The sequence below is a fragment of the Oncorhynchus nerka genome, linkage group LG7, assembly GCF_034236695.1.
Source record: "Oncorhynchus nerka isolate Pitt River linkage group LG7, Oner_Uvic_2.0, whole genome shotgun sequence".
NCBI lineage: Eukaryota > Metazoa > Chordata > Actinopteri > Salmoniformes > Salmonidae > Oncorhynchus > Oncorhynchus nerka.
Genome location: NC_088402.1, coordinates 53,716,598 through 53,737,251, shown reverse-complemented (window position 1 = coordinate 53,737,251; position 20,654 = coordinate 53,716,598). Strand labels below are relative to the sequence as shown.

At 42.6% G+C, this 20,654-nt stretch overlaps 1 protein-coding gene across 1 annotated transcript in view; it reads left to right on the top strand.

Annotated features, from left to right (window-relative positions):
• LOC115132604 (piezo-type mechanosensitive ion channel component 2-like) overlaps positions 1-16,795 on the top strand; it is a 34,822-nt gene extending 18,027 nt beyond the window's left edge. Inside the window, exons 25-54 of the mRNA XM_065021076.1 lie at positions 1,525-1,626; positions 1,858-2,023; positions 2,216-2,459; positions 2,647-2,743; positions 2,941-3,100; positions 3,266-3,355; positions 3,462-3,544; positions 3,788-3,853; positions 5,783-5,895; positions 5,994-6,114; positions 6,201-6,272; positions 6,381-6,547; positions 6,704-6,903; positions 7,124-7,285; positions 11,085-11,357; positions 11,527-11,785; positions 11,884-12,072; positions 12,160-12,361; positions 12,507-12,639; positions 12,847-12,994; positions 13,098-13,312; positions 13,417-13,575; positions 13,697-13,844; positions 14,076-14,264; positions 14,373-14,465; positions 14,555-14,724; positions 14,977-15,093; positions 15,313-15,392; positions 15,594-15,822; positions 16,017-16,795. Coding sequence (XP_064877148.1) covers positions 1,525-1,626; positions 1,858-2,023; positions 2,216-2,459; positions 2,647-2,743; positions 2,941-3,100; positions 3,266-3,355; positions 3,462-3,544; positions 3,788-3,853; positions 5,783-5,895; positions 5,994-6,114; positions 6,201-6,272; positions 6,381-6,547; positions 6,704-6,903; positions 7,124-7,285; positions 11,085-11,357; positions 11,527-11,785; positions 11,884-12,072; positions 12,160-12,361; positions 12,507-12,639; positions 12,847-12,994; positions 13,098-13,312; positions 13,417-13,575; positions 13,697-13,844; positions 14,076-14,264; positions 14,373-14,465; positions 14,555-14,724; positions 14,977-15,093; positions 15,313-15,392; positions 15,594-15,822; positions 16,017-16,269 — 4,700 coding nt within the window. The 3' untranslated portion in view covers positions 16,270-16,795. The remainder of the gene's footprint in view (positions 1-1,524; positions 1,627-1,857; positions 2,024-2,215; positions 2,460-2,646; positions 2,744-2,940; positions 3,101-3,265; positions 3,356-3,461; positions 3,545-3,787; positions 3,854-5,782; positions 5,896-5,993; positions 6,115-6,200; positions 6,273-6,380; positions 6,548-6,703; positions 6,904-7,123; positions 7,286-11,084; positions 11,358-11,526; positions 11,786-11,883; positions 12,073-12,159; positions 12,362-12,506; positions 12,640-12,846; positions 12,995-13,097; positions 13,313-13,416; positions 13,576-13,696; positions 13,845-14,075; positions 14,265-14,372; positions 14,466-14,554; positions 14,725-14,976; positions 15,094-15,312; positions 15,393-15,593; positions 15,823-16,016) is intronic.
• Positions 16,796-20,654: the final 3,859 nt, after the last annotated feature.

Below are 20,654 nucleotides of genomic sequence, written 5' to 3'. Positions count from 1 at the left end.
GCGGTATCCCCAAAGACATCGCAAATCTCCTGTCAGTGTTATCTCACGGAGGTCCACTTTCAGTTCACACAGTCACAATAGAGTAATAAGAACCCTCTATTCTGTTGCATAAAACAACCATTTGATGCAATAAAGTATTATAACATAATCTTGCAATTTTTCTCTCACACACGATTGCATATTACATAGGCCTTAAACCAGAGTAACCTTCGGGGCCAGTATCTACAAAGTGACTTAGGGTAGGAGTATTGATCTAGGATCTGTCCATACAATCTTATTAATTATGATCTAAAATACTAAACTTATCCTAGATCAGCATTCCTACTCTGAAACTCCTTATGGAACAAAAATATTAACGCAACATGGAACAATTTCAAAGATTTTAATGAGTTATAGTTCATATAACGAAATCAGTAAATTTAAATAAATTCATTAGGCCCTAATCTATGGATTTCACATGACTGGCAATACATACATGCATCTGTCAGTCACAGATACCTTCAAAAAAAGGTAGGGGTGTGAATCAGAAAACCAGTCAGTATCTGGTGTGACCACCATTTGCCTCATCTCCTTCACATTGAGTTGATCAGGCTGTTGACTGTGGCCTGTGGAATGTTGTACCACTCTTCTTCCATGGCTGTGCGAAGTTGCTGGATATTGGCTTGAACTGAAACATGCTGTTGTACACATCGATCCAGAGCATCCCAAACATGATCAATGGGTGACATGTCAGGTGAGTATGCAGGCCATGATAGAACTGGGACATTTTCAGCTTCCAGGAAATGTGTATAGGTCACATGGGGCCATAAATGATTATGTTGAAACACGAGGTGATGGCGGTGGATGAATGGCCCAACAATGAGCCTCAGGAACTCGTCACCACGGGGCATTCAAATTGCCATCGATAAAATGCAATTGTGTTTGTTGTCCGTAGTTTATGCCTGCCCATATCATAATCCCACAGTCACCATGGGGCACTCTGTTCACAAAGTTGACATCAGCAAACTGCTTGCCCACACAATGCCATACACGCTGTCTGTGGTTGTGAGGCCGGTTGGATGTACTACCAAATTCTGTAAAACGACATTGGAGGCGGCTAATGGTAGATAATTAACATGAAATTATCTGTCAACAGCTCTGGTGGACATTCCTGCAGTCAGCATGCCAATTGCCCGCACCCTCAAAGCTTGAGACATTTGTGGCATTGTGTCGTATGACAAAACTGCACATTTTAGTGGCCTTTTATTTTCCCAAGTACAAAGTGAACCTGTGTAATGATCCTGCCGTTTAATCAGCATCTTGATATGCCACACCTGTCAGGTGGATGGATTATCTTGGCAAAAGATCACTAACAGGGATGCAAATAAATGTGTGCCCAACATTTTAGAGAAATAAGCTTTTTGTGCTTATGCAACATTTCTGTGATCTTTTATTTCATCTCATGAAACATTGGACCAACACTTTACATGTTGCGTTTATATTTTTGTCCAGCGTAACTTCTCAATCTTCTCTTCTCTCTGTCAGATTATCCATGGAGGACCTCCAGTCAGGCTTTGACCTCCAACCTCATCAAGTGGCTTTACCTGCCTGACTTTGCCATGCGTCCCTCCCCTTCCTTCATCCTCTGTGAGTCTCTTGATGTTCATCCCAGCCATTTCCAAATTCACAAATTGTGGGGAAATCTCACATTGGCATTCATTCTTGACTTACGTGGAAGTATGAGTTACATGCATATCTCAAGGATTCAGGCCATTGTCTACTATATATAGTGTGTACTGTAAATCCCTTCATACACCATCAATCTGTAACTCCTACATAAGTGAACAAGGCAGCCATTTTGTTTTGCTGTGTGTCCAGACGACCACCTCCTGCTGCTGTGCTCCACGCTGCAGTGGCAGGTGTTTGAGGAGGAGAACCGGGCTGCCGTGCGCCTCATGGCAGGGGAGAATGTGGAGATCAGCCGCAGCCTGGACCCGCGTTCCTTCAACCAGTACATTCCCGTCAACAACTTCCTCCAATGCAGGTCAGAGGGCTCTCTTCGCTAGCGTGGGCTTTAGACAACTGCTTTGTCGTTTTCGTGAAACGTGGCCTGATTAGGAAAACTTTGAACTTTCAACTAGGGGTTTTTTCCCAGTCAGGTCACATGGTCTGGAAAAAAAATCTTGGACCTACTCATATGGTTATATGGATATGTATGTGTCTCTCCTTACCTCAGGTCCTACCTGGACATCGCCAAAGTGTTTGTATTCAGCTACTTCTTCTGGCTAGTGCTGTGCCTCATCTTCATCACGGGCACCACCCGCATCAACATCTTCTGCCTAGGCTACCTGGTAGCCTGCTTCTACTTCATGCTGTTTGGAGGAAGCCTGCTAATGAAGCCCGTACGATACATCCTCAGGCTCTGGGACTGCCTCATCGGATACACTTGCTTCGTCATTGGCATGAAGAACCTGCTATCGGTACGTTAGCTAACTAATTATTAATTGCCTAGGATAGCCTATGCTAATAACCCATTCGATTTTAATCACTCGTCAGTGCTAACTGCCTGTTCCTTGTTAGTGCTTCACAAACTTCACAAACTCACTGTCTCAAGTCCAGTCTTCTCTCTCCTCTGTGCTATCTGTCTTGCTGTATGTGTGTCCACAGCTTGGCTCGTGTGCTTATCTGGACAGCCTGTTGAAGAATGGCTGCTGGCTCATTCAGGCCTTCAGCATGGTCTGTACAGTCAAAGGCTATGATGTCTGTAAGTGTGACTGATAATACCGATTAACACACTCTGTGTGTGTGTGTGTGTGTGTGTGTGTGTGTGTGTGTGTGTGTGTGTGTGTGTGTGTGTGTGTGTGTGTGTGTGTGTGTGTGTGTGTGTGTGTGTGTGTGTGTGTGTGTGTGCGCGCGTGCGCATCTTCTCAGTTGTGTATATATGTGTGTGTGTGTTCCCAGCTGCTCCTGATGATGAGTGTGAGCTGCCGGAGGGGGAGGCGGGCATTGTGTGGGATGCGATCTGCTTCACCGTGCTCTTGGCTCAGAGAAGGGTTTTCCTCAGCTACTACTTCCTGTATGTGGTGTCTGACCTCAGGGCATCCAAGATCCTGGCCTCCAGGTTAATAATAACAATCATCATCATTTAGTTACTGACCACTTCCCTATCAATGATTTTAGATGTTTTTAGAATACTTGGGTACTATTGGAAATAGTCATGTTTATCTATGGAATGGTACCAACTGAAAGTAGGACTTCATAGGTTGTTTGTCTCTCATATTTCAAGGGGTGCTGAGCTCTTTGAAGCCAAGGTGAAGAAACTGGTTGCTGCCAGACTGGAGATGGAGAGGAAGTCTGTGGCGACGCTGAAGAAGCAGTAAGACTTATTCCACAGCAGTTTGTTTGTTCTCATTTAGTTTTCAGTCTAATGGGTTTGCTATTGTTGCATTGTTTGAATTCACTGTGTTGATTCCTTCCTCTAGGATGGAGAAGATCAAATCCAAACATAAGAGTAAGCCTGGCCAGGGAGACGCAGCAACGCCCCCTGCTGATATAGTGCCAAAGGGTGAGCCTCATGGGGCTAGCTAGTGGAAGTTGTCCTTAACCACTGACGGAGGGTCAGTTCTTAAACATATACTCTTTGACCGGATCTTTGTATTTCCCCCTACTAGAGTTGGTGCTCAAATTGCTTTACATCATTTTAAGGTGGTGGGAGACTCAACTCGTCATGATCATTATTCTTGTCATTCTCACTGAATGAACGGATACATTTATGATGTCAGGATGAATGGGTGAACATGTTTTCCAGGTGAGAGTGAGAAGGCTGGGAACGATCAGGGGAAATGGTGGAAACCATGGGTCTCTCGGCCTGGCGGTAAGTGTTCCATAAATCTAACTAACATGAATCCGATTTTGTCAGTTACAGAAAGAACCTTGAATGGGGAAATGGGATGGATATGGCTTGAAAAGATAAACAACGTGCTTGATTCCACCTTATTAGATCGGGTGCTGAATCCTCGTGTGTGTATATAATGGGATATGGTTTCATTTCATCTCATTATAAATACTCACTTTTTGATTCAAGTAATCAAAACCATTTACAGTGCCTTGCGAAAGTATTCGGCCCCCTTGAACTTTGCGACCTTTTGCCACATTTCAGGCTTCAAACATAAAGATATAAAACTGTATTTTTTTGTGAAGAATCAACAACAAGTGGGACACAATCATGAAGTGGAACGACATTTATTGGATATTTCAAACTTTTGTAACAAATCAAAAACTGAAAAATTGGGCGTGCAAAATTATTCAGCCCCTTTACTTTCAGTGCAGCAAACTCTCTCCAGAAGTTCAGTGAGGATCTCTGAAGGATCCAATGTTGACCTAAATGACTAATGATGATAAATACAATCCACCTGTGTGTAATCAAGTCTCCGTATAAATGCACCTGCACTGTGATAGTCTCAGAGGTCCGTTAAAAGCGCAGAGAGCATCATGAAGAACAAGGAACACACCAGGCAGGTCCGAGATACTGTTGTGAAGAAGTTTAAAGCCGGATTTGGATACAAAAAGATTTCCCAAGCTTTAAACATCCCAAGGAGCACTGTGCAAGCGATAATATTGAAATGGAAGGAGTATCAGACCACTGCAAATCTACCAAGACCTGGCCGTCCCTCTAAACTTTCAGCTCATACAAGGAGAAGACTGATCAGAGATGCAGCCAAGAGGCCCATGATCACTCTGGATGAACTGCAGAGATCTACAGCTGAGGTGGGAGACTCTGTCCATAGGACAACAATCAGTCGTATATTGCACAAATCTGGCCTTTATGGAAGAGTGGCAAGAAGAAAGCCATTTCTTAAAGATATCCATAAAAAGTGTCGTTTAAAGTTTGCCACAAGCCACCTGGGAGACACACCAAACATGTGGAAGAAGGTCAGATGAAACCAAAATTGAACTTTTTGGCAACAATGCAAAACGTTATGTTTGGCGTAAAAGCAACACAGCACATCACCCTGAATACACCATCCCCACTGTCAAACATGGTGGTGGCAGCATCATGGTTTGGGCCTGCTTTTCTTCAGCAGGGACAGGGAAGATGGTTAAAATTGATGGGAAGATGGATGGAGCCAAATACAGGACCATTCTGGAAGAAAACCTGATGGAGTCTGCAAAAGACCTGAGACTGGGACGGAGATTTGTCTTCCAACAAGACAATGATCCAAAACATAAAGCAAAATCTACAATGGAATGGTTCAAAAATAAACATATCCAGGTGTTAGAATGGCCAAGTCAAAGTCCAGACCTGAATCCAATCGAGAATCTGTGGAAAGAACTGAAAAATGCTGTTCACAAATGCTCTCCATCCAACCTCACTGAGCTCGAGCTGTTTTGCAAGGAGGAATGGGAAAAAATTTCAGTCTCTCGATGTGCAAAACTGATAGAGACATACCCCAAGCGACTTACAGCTGTAATCGCAGCAAAAGGTGGTGCTACAAAGTATTAACTTAAGGGGGCTGAATAATTTTGCACGCCCAATTTTTCAGTTTTTGATTTGTTAAAAAAGTTTGAAATATCCAATAAATGTCGTTCCAATTCATGATTGTGTCCCACTTGTTGTTGATTCTTCACAAAAAAATACAGTTTTATATCTTTATGTTTGACGCCTGAAATGTGGCATAAGGTCGCAAAGTTCAAGGGGGCCGAATACTTTCGCAAGGCACTGTATATACTGCAACAGTATAAAGTAGGATGTATAAGTAGGAGTTTGTCTTTGTTGTCTGCCACTTCTGTCGTTTCCCCTCAGTTGAGAACAACTGTGGCTACCATCTTTTTGAGAGTGACAGTGAAGAGGAAGAGGAGGAAGTCCAGGAAAAGAAAGAGGAAGAGGCTCCACTAAAGAAGAAATCTTCTTTTCAGGCGAGGGCCATAAAAGACAAACTATAAAGACTAGTAAAAATAGTATGTGTGGATGTTTTTGAATGTGATGTCAAACTGTGTGCCTCCTTTCTACACAGATAGCCTATGAGGCATGGGCCACAAGCTCCAAAGCAGCCCTGGATTTGCACAAAAAAGAAGAAAACAAGATGAAAAATGAGGAGAAGAGGAGGGCAAAGAGAGAGCTGCAAAGACAGCAAGGTAAAGAGGGGCTCGTTTGCATGGGGCTGTTTGCATAATGTTGTCATAGAGACAAAATAATAGTGTCTCCATTTGTCTGATCCAAGGCATTGAGAGAGCCGAGTCTCACGAGTTGGACGAGTTGGAGGTGGAAGAGAGCGATGAAGAGGAGGAGAAAGGTAAACATTCCACCTCCACAGACCCTTCATGGATATACAGTAGACTAACTAAGTCCTTGCACTGCTTCTAACTTGATAGGTTTCTAACGACTCCGTCCTCTCTCACAGATAACCTATTTCAGAGGATCATCTACTCACTCAAGTTTCTATGGGTGTTTATCCTGTCCCTTTTGGATGACGTCACTGAGGGCCTTAACTCTTTCTGCAAAGATAACCAGGACATCACCAAAGTGCTGCGCTTTGAGAGGGCTCTTCTCGGCCAGCAACAGAAAAAGGTGTGTGAAACATTCATCCACTCTCCAAGATGCTTTTTGTGTATTGCAGGGGATACTTCCATTTGACTTCACTCAATTGAACTCTGTTTTAATGATGTCCTACCTGCAGTGATGATAGTCTTTTACTTGTATCTTTTCCCCCTGTGCCTTCGACAGGGGAAAGAAGTGTCACAGGAGAGCGTGACGCGCTTCTATGAGAACTGGATGTCTAGGCAGAGCACTCTGGCCTCGCTGGAAGACCAAGATGACATAGTTCTCCCCATCTCCTCCCCACCACCTGTACCCTCATCACCGCGAGGTTACTCAAAGCTGAAACACACCCATTCCAAAATCTCCTGGGGTAGCAGCTTGTCCAGGTCTGCATTGATGTAACACCTATCGTCGTGATTAGTGAATTCATTTCTATTCCGTACGTAGACGTCATGTGTTGTACAGACCGGATTACTTTTGAATGAATGATGGAGTAGTATTTTCTATTACTATGTTATTCTGCATTATAACCTCCTATATGGAGGATTTATAAATGGCCTCGTAAGACCAGGGTGGTCACCATGTTTCCCTGTCGTCATGTCTTAGCTGCGTGACGGACGAGACCCTGCTGGGGTCTCGACAGCCCACTCTGGATGAGCTGGATGACCCTCCTCTACTCCAGCCAACCGCCGAGCAACTCAGACGGAAACTACTGAAAACTGCCAACCTGGACCTTGGCTCATTTGACAGCGAAGTCCCTCCACCAAGGTGATGCTTTTGTTGTTTTATTTATTAAGGATCCCCATTAGCCGGCGCCAATGGTCAACGGCTAGTCTTACTGTGGTCCAACACATAACGAAAAAAATCATTACAGACTAAATCATTTACAATTGATCTACATTTAAAAGCATTAACATGTCGTGTGTGTGTGCATCTATCAGTTACACATACATGTCAGTACATACACACAACAAGTAGGTCACATGGGGGAGAGACGATGTGCCGTGAGGTGTTGTTTTATTTGTTTTTAAAAAAAACAGGTTTGCTATTCACTTGCGCTATAAATGTATATGAGATGTAAGGGAGTTCCATGCACTCATGGCTCTGTATAATACTGTATGTTTACTTGAATTTGTTCTGGACCCAGGGGCTGTGAAAAGACCCCTGGTGGCATGTCTGGTGGGGTAAGTGTGTGTGTCAGTGCTGTGTGTAAGTTAACTATGCAAACAACTGGCAATTTCCAACACATGAATGTTTCTTATAAAAACAATAAGTGAAATAGTTTTCCTCAACTCTTAGCCAAGAGAGACTGGCATGCATAGTTTTAATACAATGAAGAGAGCCAAGAGAGACTAGCATGCATAGTTTTAATACAATGAAGAGAGCCAAGAGAGACTGGCATGCATAGTTTTAATACAATCAAGAGAGACTAGCATGCATAGTTTTAATACAATGAAGAGAGCCAAGAGAGACTGGCATGCATAGTTTTAATACAATGAAGAGAGCCAAGAGAGACTTGCATGCATAGTTTTAATACAATGAAGAGAGCCAAGAGAGACTGGCATGCATAGTTGTAATACAATGAAGAGAGCCAAGAGAGACTGGCATGCATAGTTTTAATACAATGAAGAGAGCCAAGAGAGACTGGCATGCATAGTTGTAATACAATGAAGAGAGCCAAGAGAGACTGGCATGCATAGTTTTAATACAATGAAGAGTAAAAGGTGCCACTCTGTTCTGGGCCAACTGCAGCTTTTCTAGATCTTTCTTTACAGCACTTGACCATATGACTGGACAATAATCAAGATAAGATACAACTAGAGCCTGCAGGACTTGATTTGTGGAGTGGGGTGCCAAAAAAGCAGAGCATCTCTTTATTACAGACAGACCTCCCCATCTTTACAACCATCTCTTTATTATGGACAGACCTCTCCATCTTTACAACCATCTCTTTATTATGGACAGACCTCCCCGTCTTTACAACCATCTCTTTATTACGGACAGACCTCCCCATCTTTACAACCATCTCTTTATTACAGACAGACCTCCCCATCTTTACAACCATCTCTTTATTATGGACAGACCTCCCCGTCTTTACAACCATTGAATCTATATGTTTTGACCATGACAGTTTACACTCTAAGGTAACACCATGTAATTTAGTCTCAACTTATTTAACAGCCACACCATTCATTACCAGATTCAGCTGAGGTCTATAACTTAGGGAATGATTTGTACCAAATACAATGCTCTAAGTTTTAGAGATGTTCTGGACCAGTTTATTACTGGCCACACATTCCAAAACAGACTGCAATTCTTTAAGGGTTTCAGGGACTTCATTAGTGTCATGTCTACTCCCGCGCCTCCTCTCTGGCGCTTTGTCGCCAGTTGTCTAATCATTACGCACACCTGCCACCATCGTCCTTCACGGCGTAGTGTGTTACCAATTGTTTTCTTGGTGACTATGGTCCCAGCTGCCTTGAGATCATTGACAAGATCCTCCCGTGTAGTTCTGGGCTGATTCCTCACCGTTCTCATGATCATTGCAACTCCACGAGGTGAGATCTTGCATGGAGCCCCAGGCCGAGGGAGATTGACAGTTCTTTTGTGTTTCTTCCATTTGCGAATAATCGCACCAACTGTTGTCACCTTCTCACCAAGCTGCTTGGCGATGGTCTTGTAGCCCATTCCAGCCTTGTGTAGGTCTACAATCTTGTCCCTGACATCCTTGAAGAGCTCTTTGGTCTTGGCCATGGTGGAGAGTTTGGGATCGGATTGATTGATTGCTTCTGTGGACAGGTGTCTTTTATACAGGTAACAAGCTGAGATTAGGAGCACTCCCTTTAAGAGCGTGCTCCTAATCTCAGCTCGTTACCTGTATAAAAGACACCTGGGAGCCAGAAATCTTTCTGATTGAGAGGGGGTCAAATACTTATTTCCCTCATTAAAATGCAAATCAATTTATAACATTTTCGACATGCATTTGTCTGGATTTATTTGTTGTTATTCTGTTTCTCACTGTTCAAATAAACCTCCCATTAAAATTATAGACTGATCATTTCTTTGTCAGTCGGCAAACGTACAAAATCAGCAGGGGATCAAATACTTTTTTCCCTCGCTGTATAGGAGTGGCTGCCATCCTCAGTAGCTTTCTATCTAAGTTGTCAATGCCAGGAGGTTTGTCATTATCGATCGATAATAATACTTTTTTCACCTCTCCCACACAAACAGTTTTCAACTTGCAATGCTTTTTTTTCCTTATTAGTTTTTTATGCATGAGAACGATGGCTGACTGTTTATTGTTTGTCTTTCCTGCACAGTTTGCCCACATTTTACCTTTATTTAACTAGGCAAGTCAGTTAAGAACAAATTCTTATTTACAATGACGGCCCAACCCAGACAACGCTGGGCCAATTGTATGCTACCCTATGGGACTCCCAATCACGGTCGGTTGTGATACAGCCTGGAATCGAACCAGGGTCTGTAGTGGCGCCTCTAGCACTGAGATACAGTGCCTTAGACCGCTGTGCCACTTGGGTGCCAGTTAAATAATCATTCAAATAATTGGCAACATCAAATGGTTTTGTGACGAATAAGCCATCTTTCTGCCCATTATTTCAGTTAAAGTACTCCAGTTTTTTTCCCCCATCATTCTTTAGCATTGATCTTGGCTTCATAATACAGTTTCTTCTTCTTTTTTTGTTGAGTTTAGTCACATAATTACTCAACTTGCTGTAAGTCAGCCAGTCAGATGTGCTGCCAGACTTATTAGCCACTCCTTTTGCCCCATCTCTTTCAACCATACAGTTTTTTAATTCCTCATCAACCCATGGAGCCTTAACAGTTCTAACAGGATTTAGCCACTATATTGTGATCACTGCATCCAATGAGTACGGATACAGCTTCAGAACAAAGTTCTACAGTATTAGCAAAACTGGGATCAATACATGTGGATGATCCTGTTCCTGTAGTGTTTGTAAACACCCTGGTAGGTTGATTAATAACCTAAACCAGATTACAGGCACTGGTTACAGTGAGAAGCTTCCTCTTGAGCAGACAGCTGGATGAAAACCAGTCAATATTCAGGTTCCCAAGAAAGTAGACCTCTCTGTTTACATCACATACACTATTAAGCATTTCACACATATTATTTCAATACTGATTGTTAGCACTTGGTGGCCTATAGCAACACCCCAAAAGAAAAGGCTCCAGATGTGCCAAGTGAACCTGCAACCACAACACCTCAATAACACTTGACATAAGATCTTCTCTAAGCATTACAGGGATATGGTTCTGAATATATACAGCAACAACTCCCCCATAAGTATTCCTGTCTTTCTATAGATCCTGCCTTTCAATATCCTTGTATTGCTACTACTGTGTCATCAAATGAATTATCTAAGTGGTGACTTCACTTAGGCACTTATGGTTTTTCTCTACTCTGTATACCAGACTTACTGTATATATTGTTTCATATTTACTCACTCTCTATGCACCTCTATAAACTCTTCTATCTTAATAGTGTCTTTGACTCCGTCTTATTACTTTCTATAATTACATTTTTCAGCAGCCATGATGATACTGTTCCTGATAAGGAGGGCCGTGAAGAAGAGGATGCATGTAAAAAGGAGGGGGAGTCTACAGCGGAGGAAGAGTATAGAATGGAGAAGGAGGAATGGAGGGAGGAAGAAGAGGAAGAGAGGGAAAAGGCTGTGATGTTTTCAGGATTTATCTCCCTGGACTATCTGGAGTGTGATGAGAAGTGCGACGATTTCCCAGACTCCCCCCGGCCTCTGAGTGAGACCAGGAACCTCACGGCTAGTGAGCTGCTGCTCAACAAGTCAGTCATGGGAGATTGGGACTTTGTGGTTTTTCTGGTTACAATTGTGGTATAGTCAAGTGGAGCCATTCAGTTGTGTCACATTACCTCGTAGTAAATTAAAGTTGAGTATCACATATTCAATTTACACTTCAGGATACTCACATACTGCTTTTGTCCTCTATTGCAGCATGTTTGATGACGATGAAATTGAAGAGTCTGATAAGTTTTTCCAGTCTCTCCCGAGGCACCTGAGACTGGTGTTTGCCCTGTACAACACCATGGTGTCGAAGTCAGAGATGCTGTGCTACTTTGTGATCATCCTGAACCACATGGTGTCTGCCTCCCTGCTCAGCCTGATCCTGCCTATCCTCATCTTCCTCTGGGCCATGCTGTCTGTGCCTCGCCCAACCAAGCGCTTCTGGATGACTGCCATCATCTACACAGAGGTACGCACCGCAGGCACCCCCAACAGATTGATATGTTGATTGGCTGGTTGGTTGATTGGTTAGATGGGGGGTTGATTGATGATTCCTATCTCTTCCAGCTGATTGTGGTGGTCAAGTATTTTTTCCAGTTTGGCTTTTTCCCCTGGACCACCTCGGTCTACCGAGGCATCAATGCAGACCGACCCTTTGCTCTGCCCAACATCATTGGGGTAGAGAAGAAATATGGCTATGTTCTCTTTGACTTGATACAAATGCTGGCTCTGTTCTTCCATCGCTCCATTCTGAAGGTACTGGCGGGAATGGTGGTTTCTGTGTTACATCATACAGGGTATACTAAAGCACAACTTCTCAAAACGTTCTTCTTCTCTCCGTAGTGCCACGGTCTTTGGGATAACAAAGAGGTGGAGATGCCGGACTTCTTCAAGAAGTTAAAGAAGAAGACGGAGAAGATTAAGATGAGTGGAGGAGAAAAAAAAGGGGACGAGCCGAAGCGAAGACTGCCCTGCCTCCCTCTCCAGGCCTCGACTGCGTCCTTGTTTTGCAGATGTGGAAAAGCCAACTCCACTGAGACAAACGGTACATACATTCAGCAGCATAAGCATAGTGCTGAAAACATCTCATTTGTTTGAAAGCGTACTGAAGTTGAAATGGTGACAGATGTGAAACGTTACCCAACCTGAAACTACGACCGTCTCTTGATGTGGATGGGATATTCTTGCAGGTGATATGCGGCTCACAAAGCGCCACTCCAAGAAGAAGAGGCACCACAATAAAGTTCCCCTGACCAGGAAGGAGAGCATCAAAAAGCTGATTAGAGAAAGGATGCTGGAGGCTAAAGCTGCTATCATTGAAGTGTGAGCATTTAGTGCACTATCATGTACTGAAATGTGTTGTCGGTGTGTTCTGATACTTTAATTACACATCTCCAGTGATAAATGGCAGTTTAAAAACATGTTCAGGCGGCAGCACTTTTGACTGGACATGAATGCATCTTTAAGTGCCGATTTTTGGTTAAAAAATGAAAGAATATTTTCAGCCATGGTCGTCTTTTGTCTTCGCAGTGCCCTGCATATATACCTACCCATCAGGCAGTTCTTCTATGACATAATTCACCCAGAGTGCAGCCCAGTGTGTGACGTCTACGCTCTCATGTTTCTGATTGACGTGGTCAACTTCATTGTCATCATATTTGGATACTGGGCGTTTGGGGTAAGTGCCTGTTTGAGTCAAATATTGTATTTGGAAAGCTATTAGGCCTATTTGTTTCTAGTGGATTTCTTTCACTGTTTTCTTTTTTTGTGTGTCGGAACAGAAACACAGTGCTGGTGCTGACATCACAGATGCTCTTGGGGAGGACCAGGTCCCATCGGCCTTCCTGGTCATGCTGCTCATCCAGTTTGGCACCATGATAGTGGACCGCGCTCTGTACCTCCGCAAAACCCTAATGGGAAAATGTGTCTTCCAAGTGGTGCTGGTGTTTGGTATCCACTTTTGGATGTTTTTCATACTCCCTGGGGTGACTGAGAGGTCAGAGTTCATGTTTACTACTGTGTAAATAAACATGCAATAATAAAAAATTTAAAAAGGAGCTGCTTATTTACCTTTTTCATTGTCATTCTCTTGTGTTCTAGGAGGTTCAACATGAACCAGGTGGCACAGTTGTGGTACTTTGTGAAGTGCATCTACTTTGGCCTCTCCGCCTACCAGATCAAGTGTGGCTACCCAAATTGTGTGCTGGGAAACTTCCTGACCAAGAACTACAACTACCTCAACCTATTCCTTTTTCAAGGGTACAGTCAATGCTCTATGTTAGATAAGCAAAGGCAAGTTGAAAAGCCATCCACTTCCTTGTAAGGGTCTTAGATAATCCCATAATACCAGTGCATTGGGTTGTCCATGTCTCCTCCTCAGGTTTCGCCTGGTTCCGTTCCTCATAGAGCTGCGTGCCGTGATGGACTGGGTCTGGACCGACACCACCCTCAGCCTGGGCAGCTGGATCTGTGTCGAGGACATTTATGCCAACATCTTCATACTCAAGTGCTGGAGGGAGTCGGAGAAGGTAACTGGGATGCCGAACTGCCAATAGGCTGGTAGCAGTTGACAGTTCAACTCATCTCTGTAGAGTATATCTGATTGATAGTCGATGGTGAATCACTATAGAATTGAAGGGGTTTGTCTGTCTTCGTTTGATGTCTATGAACACTAGAGTATACTAAGTATTCTTGTATCAAGAATAATTGTGTTCAACTTGAACTGATTTGAAATTGTGTTGAACTATGAATTTGTACAGAAATACCCACACATCCCAGGGCAGAAGAAGAAAATGGTGGTGAAGTATGGAATGGGTGGCTTCATCATATTCTTCCTCATCAGTGTCATCTGGTTCCCCCTCCTCTTCATGTCATTGGTCAAGTCAGTTGCTGGAGTGACCAATCAGCCTCTAGATCTCTCTATTCAGCTCAGCATCGCAGGATATGAGGTTTGCGATGGCCCCATCAGCTCACAATCGCTCTGTTTTCTGTGATGTTTTTTCTTCTTCTGTGAAACTGTTAATGCTGCTGTGGTTTTCTGTGTGTGTTTCTCACAGCCAATGTTCACAATGAGCGCCCAGGAGCAGAACCTGGTGCCATACTCAGTTGCAGGCCTCAACCGGCTCAACAACCTCTATGCCACTCACCCAGTAAGTGTTCTCCATCTCGCTACAACAAGTTGCAAGTTTGAGGACCTCTGACGTACTCCTCTCTCTCTACCTCTCTCATTCTCTCCTAGTCAGCTATGCAGTTCCTTGGGAACTACATGGCCGAGGACATTGTCATTGCAAAGATCAAGAGTGATGCCAGTCTGCTGTGGAACATCAGCCCTGCCAGCCGTGACGCTATGATCCATGAACTCAGCAACTCCACCCATATCTACATCACCCTGCGATGGGTACTACTCAGGTACATGCAGTGTAGCAGGACCAGCTACGAACAGGCGTTGGATAGGGCTCTGGGTTGGTTATACGTGAACAGGGTCTAACACCGTTGAGGCTCAAGGACTGTATTTTTTTTTTACTTTGTGTAACTGCCAAGACCGTATGATTGGTGAAATAAACGTACACCATATGATACAGCCATAAACAACTAGACGTAACCAGTGAGTGAGTGGTTGTGATATCACTCTGAGTTTGTACATGTGCCCCTCCTCCCAAGGAATGCGTCTCTGTCGATGAACGTGGAGACCATGGGGGAACACACTGTGAAGTATGAGGACCGGACCCTGAGGGATCAGATAGTTCAGATGCTCAAAGGGACACGCAGTGACTCTGTGTGAGTCTCATCACAGCACTCTCACTATATCATCAAATGTTATTGGAATTCACAGCCACAGTCAACATTACATCAATAACATAACTAGATAGCTAGATGCTAGAGAGATGTAAAGGAACTTACATTCAGAATAACCCCAACTATAAAATAGACGATCACAACGGTTATTATATATTGGTGTTGATATGCTCAACAACTCTCATTCATTCTCTCTGATAGGATAATTGAGTCTCTCCTGCCCAAGTTCCTCAGAGGTTCCGGAGGACCTGTGTCCAATATGGCCACCCGTCTGAAAGTAGGTTAGTGACACTATTCAACCATCATACTGTATAGAACCCTCAAACTCAACTTTGGACCTCTTATGGTAAGAGTTCAATACCCCTGGTATAGAACATCAACATAACAAGTGCAGATGCGTGTATTACTATGGGATCTTAAAAATGTCATGGTCTCTGCTTCTCGTTTGATTCAAATCTTCCCTGTCCCATCTAACACCGCAGAACACTCGGATCGGCCTGAGGACCTGCAGACTTTTGCCTTCTTCTTGCCCCTGTCCATCAAACTACAGCGCGCAGAAGACAACGGAAGTGCAGAGGGGGGTCAGTGGTGGATAGTGCAGGAATGCACTCCTGGACAGGGGCATGTCCAGAGCAGCTGCCACAAGATTGAGATAGTGGTGTTCAACGACAAAGTCAGTCCCCCCAGCCTGGATGCTCTTGCAGGACAGGGGTAGGTTAAAAAAACAAAACATGTGCAATGCTTCCCCAGGAGCCATTTACATTTTGAGAGGACTATCCCTTTAACTTGTTGATTTGTTCTCACTGCTAAATAAAGTCTCTTTCTGCCCTTTTCCATGGAATGCCATATGATAATGTTGCTTGCCTGGCCTCGACCTTCAACCTGATTCCACCTTGCTACGGCAGAATCGTGGGCCTGTACATGTCTGTGGTGCTGGTCGTCGGGAAGTTTGTCAGGGAATTCTTCAATGGGATATCCCGCTCAATTATGTTTGAGGAGCTGCCGTGTGTGGATCGGGTGTTGAAGCTCTGCACGGACATCTTTGTTGTGCGAGAGACTGGCGAGATGGAGCTGGAGGAAACACTGTTTGAGAAGCTCATCTTCCTGTATCGCTCACCGGAGACCATGATCAAGATTACCAGAGAGAAGAGCGACTAGAGAGCATGATGACATTTGTTATGAAGAGGACGATTTGGCTCTTTACTGGGGTGTATTCATCATGCCGATTTTGCAACAGAAACCGTTCACTCAAAAGTTTTGTAACAAACTAGTTTCTATTGGACAAATTCAGGTAGGTCCCTCCCTGTTTCATTTAATAACCAAACAGCTTCCATTGCAAGATGTAATGAATACACCCCTGGAGTTGCACTTTGATTGTACTCCTGCACAATGCATGCATTTTTCAGTGATTTGTGATTTTACAACGGAAGACCATAGGCCAATCAGAAGTGTTCCAAATGTTAAACAATTTAATTTAAGTTGCAACATCAGATGTTTTGTATAAAGCTGATAGAAATACATTATGTAGAACAGACCTGCTTCTCTCTCAACATTCTGTAACTTTACACACTGAACACGACCCCGTTTCATTCCACTGAAAAGCTTTATCTAAAAGTATTCATTCTCATTTCACACTGCACACAATGTACAGTATTTAATTCAATGAATAAAATATTTGAACTACAAGGCCAAGTTCAGAGCTTTTAGCCTACTTTTACACCTGTTCACAGTTAATATTGTCAGATAAGGCATGAGTTAATCTAGCAGACAATAATTTTTTAGATGAGAGTTTTATTTCATTTTCTTAATTACAAATTAAAGGGGAAAAAATCAATTCTGTTAACTTTTCCATCTCTCGACAAATCTAGATGTAACCCTTGCGTTGTCATCCATCACAAAGATATGTTGGCCGGGACAATGACAAATCCTCTTGGTCCCGAAGAACATCCATTACATGATGACGTACTCAGATCCTGCAAGATAAAATGTGTCAAGTTAAACTGATCTTAGAAACTAGTAGCTAGCTATTTGTTGAGAACTACAGATTATCAGAGTAATGACCATAGACAATCTGATATAGAGCTGATATTGTCCCACTATGGGCATTAAGGTGTGTTGATAATCTGCAGTTCTGTAGTGTTCTACGTCTATGATAAAGACAAATACTTGACATGCTTACTTGGCAGCTGCAGTAAGTACAAAAAAAATAGCAGGTGTGATAGCATGAGCAGATGAGGCAATATGGTGTGATGGTTAGTGGGTGGTAGATGAATTGAGGTCCAGCATCCCCACCTTTTATCCCCAATACTGTAGTGATTTCTCTTTTCAACACTTACATGCTACAGCCTTTGGTACGTAGACTTTGACGCTGGACTCGGCAACCTTCAGTGCCTCGACTTTGAACTGGGGTTTCAGTGCCGCACGCACTGCACTTGCGCAGATCGCAGAGAAGCGAATGTAGCTGCAGAGGACACAGATAATCACACTTTATCCAACATGCCGAGGCTAGCATCTGAATGATACTTAATTCATTGTCATGTGTTCTTAAACCACGATGATACGTAATAACAAAAAGAGTGGTACCACACCAATTAAGACAATCGATATAACTCACGGGAAACACGTTAGCTAGCTTGTCAAGTTCATTGAACGTGTTAGCATTCCGGCTAGCTGGATAGTCATATCCATCACACCAGACCTCTCAAGCAAATATGCAATTTAGTAACTACATAATTTAAGTGCATCACCTTACAATCAGAATACAAGCAAACTGTAATATTGTGTTAAATATACAATACATTTACCTAAGGCCAGCTTGTCTCCAGTATGCAACCATTTTGCCAGCGATGTTTCGTTCAAGGACAACTCGGAAATGTGCGCGATGACGTCATTAGCGTGGACTCGTCTTCTTTTTGAGGATTTGGTTGGCGGATCGCATCCAAATTTTAAGTGCATATACCGCCACCTACTGTACTGGTGTGTGATTCCATTCACGGCCTACCTACATTAAATGATTGTCCTTTTTTATTGAAACTTTATTTAACTAGGCAAGTCAGTTAAAAACAAACTTACTACAAACTTCCGACTTCAACTGTATGTATTACAATTATATACTTCAACAGCGTTTACCACTCCTACCCCATCAATAGTGGAAGGTAGCCTAGTGGTTAGAGTGTTGGACTTGTAACTGAAAGGCCACAAGATCAATTCCCCGAGCTGACAAGGTAAGAAGCAGTCGTTCTACCCCTGAACAAGGCAGTTAACCCGCTGTTACTGAAAATAACATTTTTTTCTTAACTGACTTGTCTAGTTAAATTTTTAAAAGGATTACACATTGTAACTATGCAATAGACAAGAAACATGATTTAAGTAAAGGCTGATTTGTAATTAATATATACAGAATAAAAAACAGTACATCCTGCCAGCATGCCCTACAAGTGTACTGAATGATGTGTGGAAGAGAGTGAGGAACGAGATGGGAGTAACAATCCAGGCTATTTGCTCTGAGACAGGCATAATAATGTAACGAAACAAGCAGCGAGCAGTTTTCTAGCATGAAGTCCAGCACGCTATTGACTGTCCCCAAATGTATTAATTGGGGTTGGGGCCGATTGTGGCGAAAAACACTTAATCAGCTGGAATCTTTAACATGTGGAAAGGGGAAGAAGTATTATTATTAGTTTTTCACACGCGTAGCAGGATGGGCTATTGGCTGAACAATAGACTATTCAGCCTTTACTATAGAATCTTCTAATATCTGTGCTTGGTGTGAACTTCGCCCCCCCCCCCAACTTGCAACAAATAATGTATCTATCTTTCCACATCTACCTACATACTTATCTACCTACACACGGTTAATGTTCTGAGAAAAAAACGTATACATACAGTTGAAGTCGGAAGTTTACATACACTTAGGTTGCAGTCATTAAAACTTGTTTTTCAACCAATCCACAAATTTCTTGTTAACAAACTATAGTTTTGGCAAGTTGGTTAGGACATCTACTTTGTGCACGACACAAGTAATTTCTCCAACAATTGTTTACAGACAGATTATTTCACTTATAATTCACTGTATCACAATTCCAGTGGGTCAGAAGTTTACATACACTAAGTTTACATACACTAAGTTGACTGTGCCTTTAAACAGCTTGGAAAATTCCAGAAAATTATGTCATAGCTTTAGAAGCTTCTGATAGGCTAATTGACATCATTTGAGTCAATTGGAGTTGTAACTGTGGACGTATTTCAAGGCCTACCTTCAAACTCAGTGCTTCTTTGCATGACCTCATGGGAAAATCAAAATAAATCAGCCAAGACCACAGAAAAAAATTGTAGACCTCCACAAGTCTAGTTTATCCTTGGGAGCAATTTTCAAACACCTGAAGGTACCACGTTCAGCTGTACAAACAATAATATGCAAGTATAAACACCTTGGGTCAGGCTTAAAAACCTGACTCAGTTACACCAGCTCTGTCAGGAGGAATGGGACAAAATTCACCCAATTTATTGTGGGAAGCTTGTGGAAGGCTACCTAAAACGTTTGACCCAAGTTAAACAATTTAAAGGAGATGCTACCAAATACAAATTGAGTGTATGTAAACGTCTGACCCACTGGGAATGTGATGAAATAAATAAAAGTTGAAATAAATCCTCTATATTCTGACATTTCACATTCTTAAAATAAAGTGGTTATCCTAACTGCCCTAAGACAGGGAATTTTTACTTGGCTTGAATGTCAGAAATTGTGAAACTCAGTTTAAATGTATTTGGCTAAGGTGTATGTAAACTTCCGACTTCAACTGACTGTATATATTGGTCATGGCTTCCGAGTGGCGCAGCGGTCGGTTTAAGGCACTGCTTCTCTGTGCAAGACGCTTTTACTACAGTCCCTAGTTTGAAATCAGGCTGCATCCTACGGTGGTTGGGAGTGCCATAGGGCGACGCACAATTGGTTTAGCGTCATCCGGGTTTGGTCGGGGTAGGCCTTCATTGTAAATAAGAATTTGTTCTTATCTGACTTGCCTGGTTCATTTTTTTTTTTTTTACTGGTGGCAACCGCAGCGTAATCAGGTGAATAGTGGCTGGTGCTGAAAATATAGCTAACTTGTTATGCAAGTGTTGCACACCAACAGATGGAGACTAGACCTATACAGAATCACTTAACTGGCTGAGGTAGGCTATGAGGCTTAATAGCCTAATATAAGTAAAATTTTTAAATTTTTTATTAAGCCTACTTACAATTGCAACTGGTCAAATATTTAGCATCCAACTTTAAAATAATAATTTAAAGAAAAAAAGTGCACGTTCGAACTAAATCAATGTAACTAATAATTAAAAGCGCACATTTGTAAATCCCAAACTCTAAAAGTAATTGGAAAGGTAGATACAAATTATGTGTGACATTGTGGTTACAATAAAGAATGTAGCCCATCGTGCAAATCTTTCCTATTAGCAGGACAATATACTTTTTATAGCCCGGCTACTGTTGTAAAAAACCCTCAACTTGCAATGTATTCGATACTTTATTTTATTTAACCTTTAAC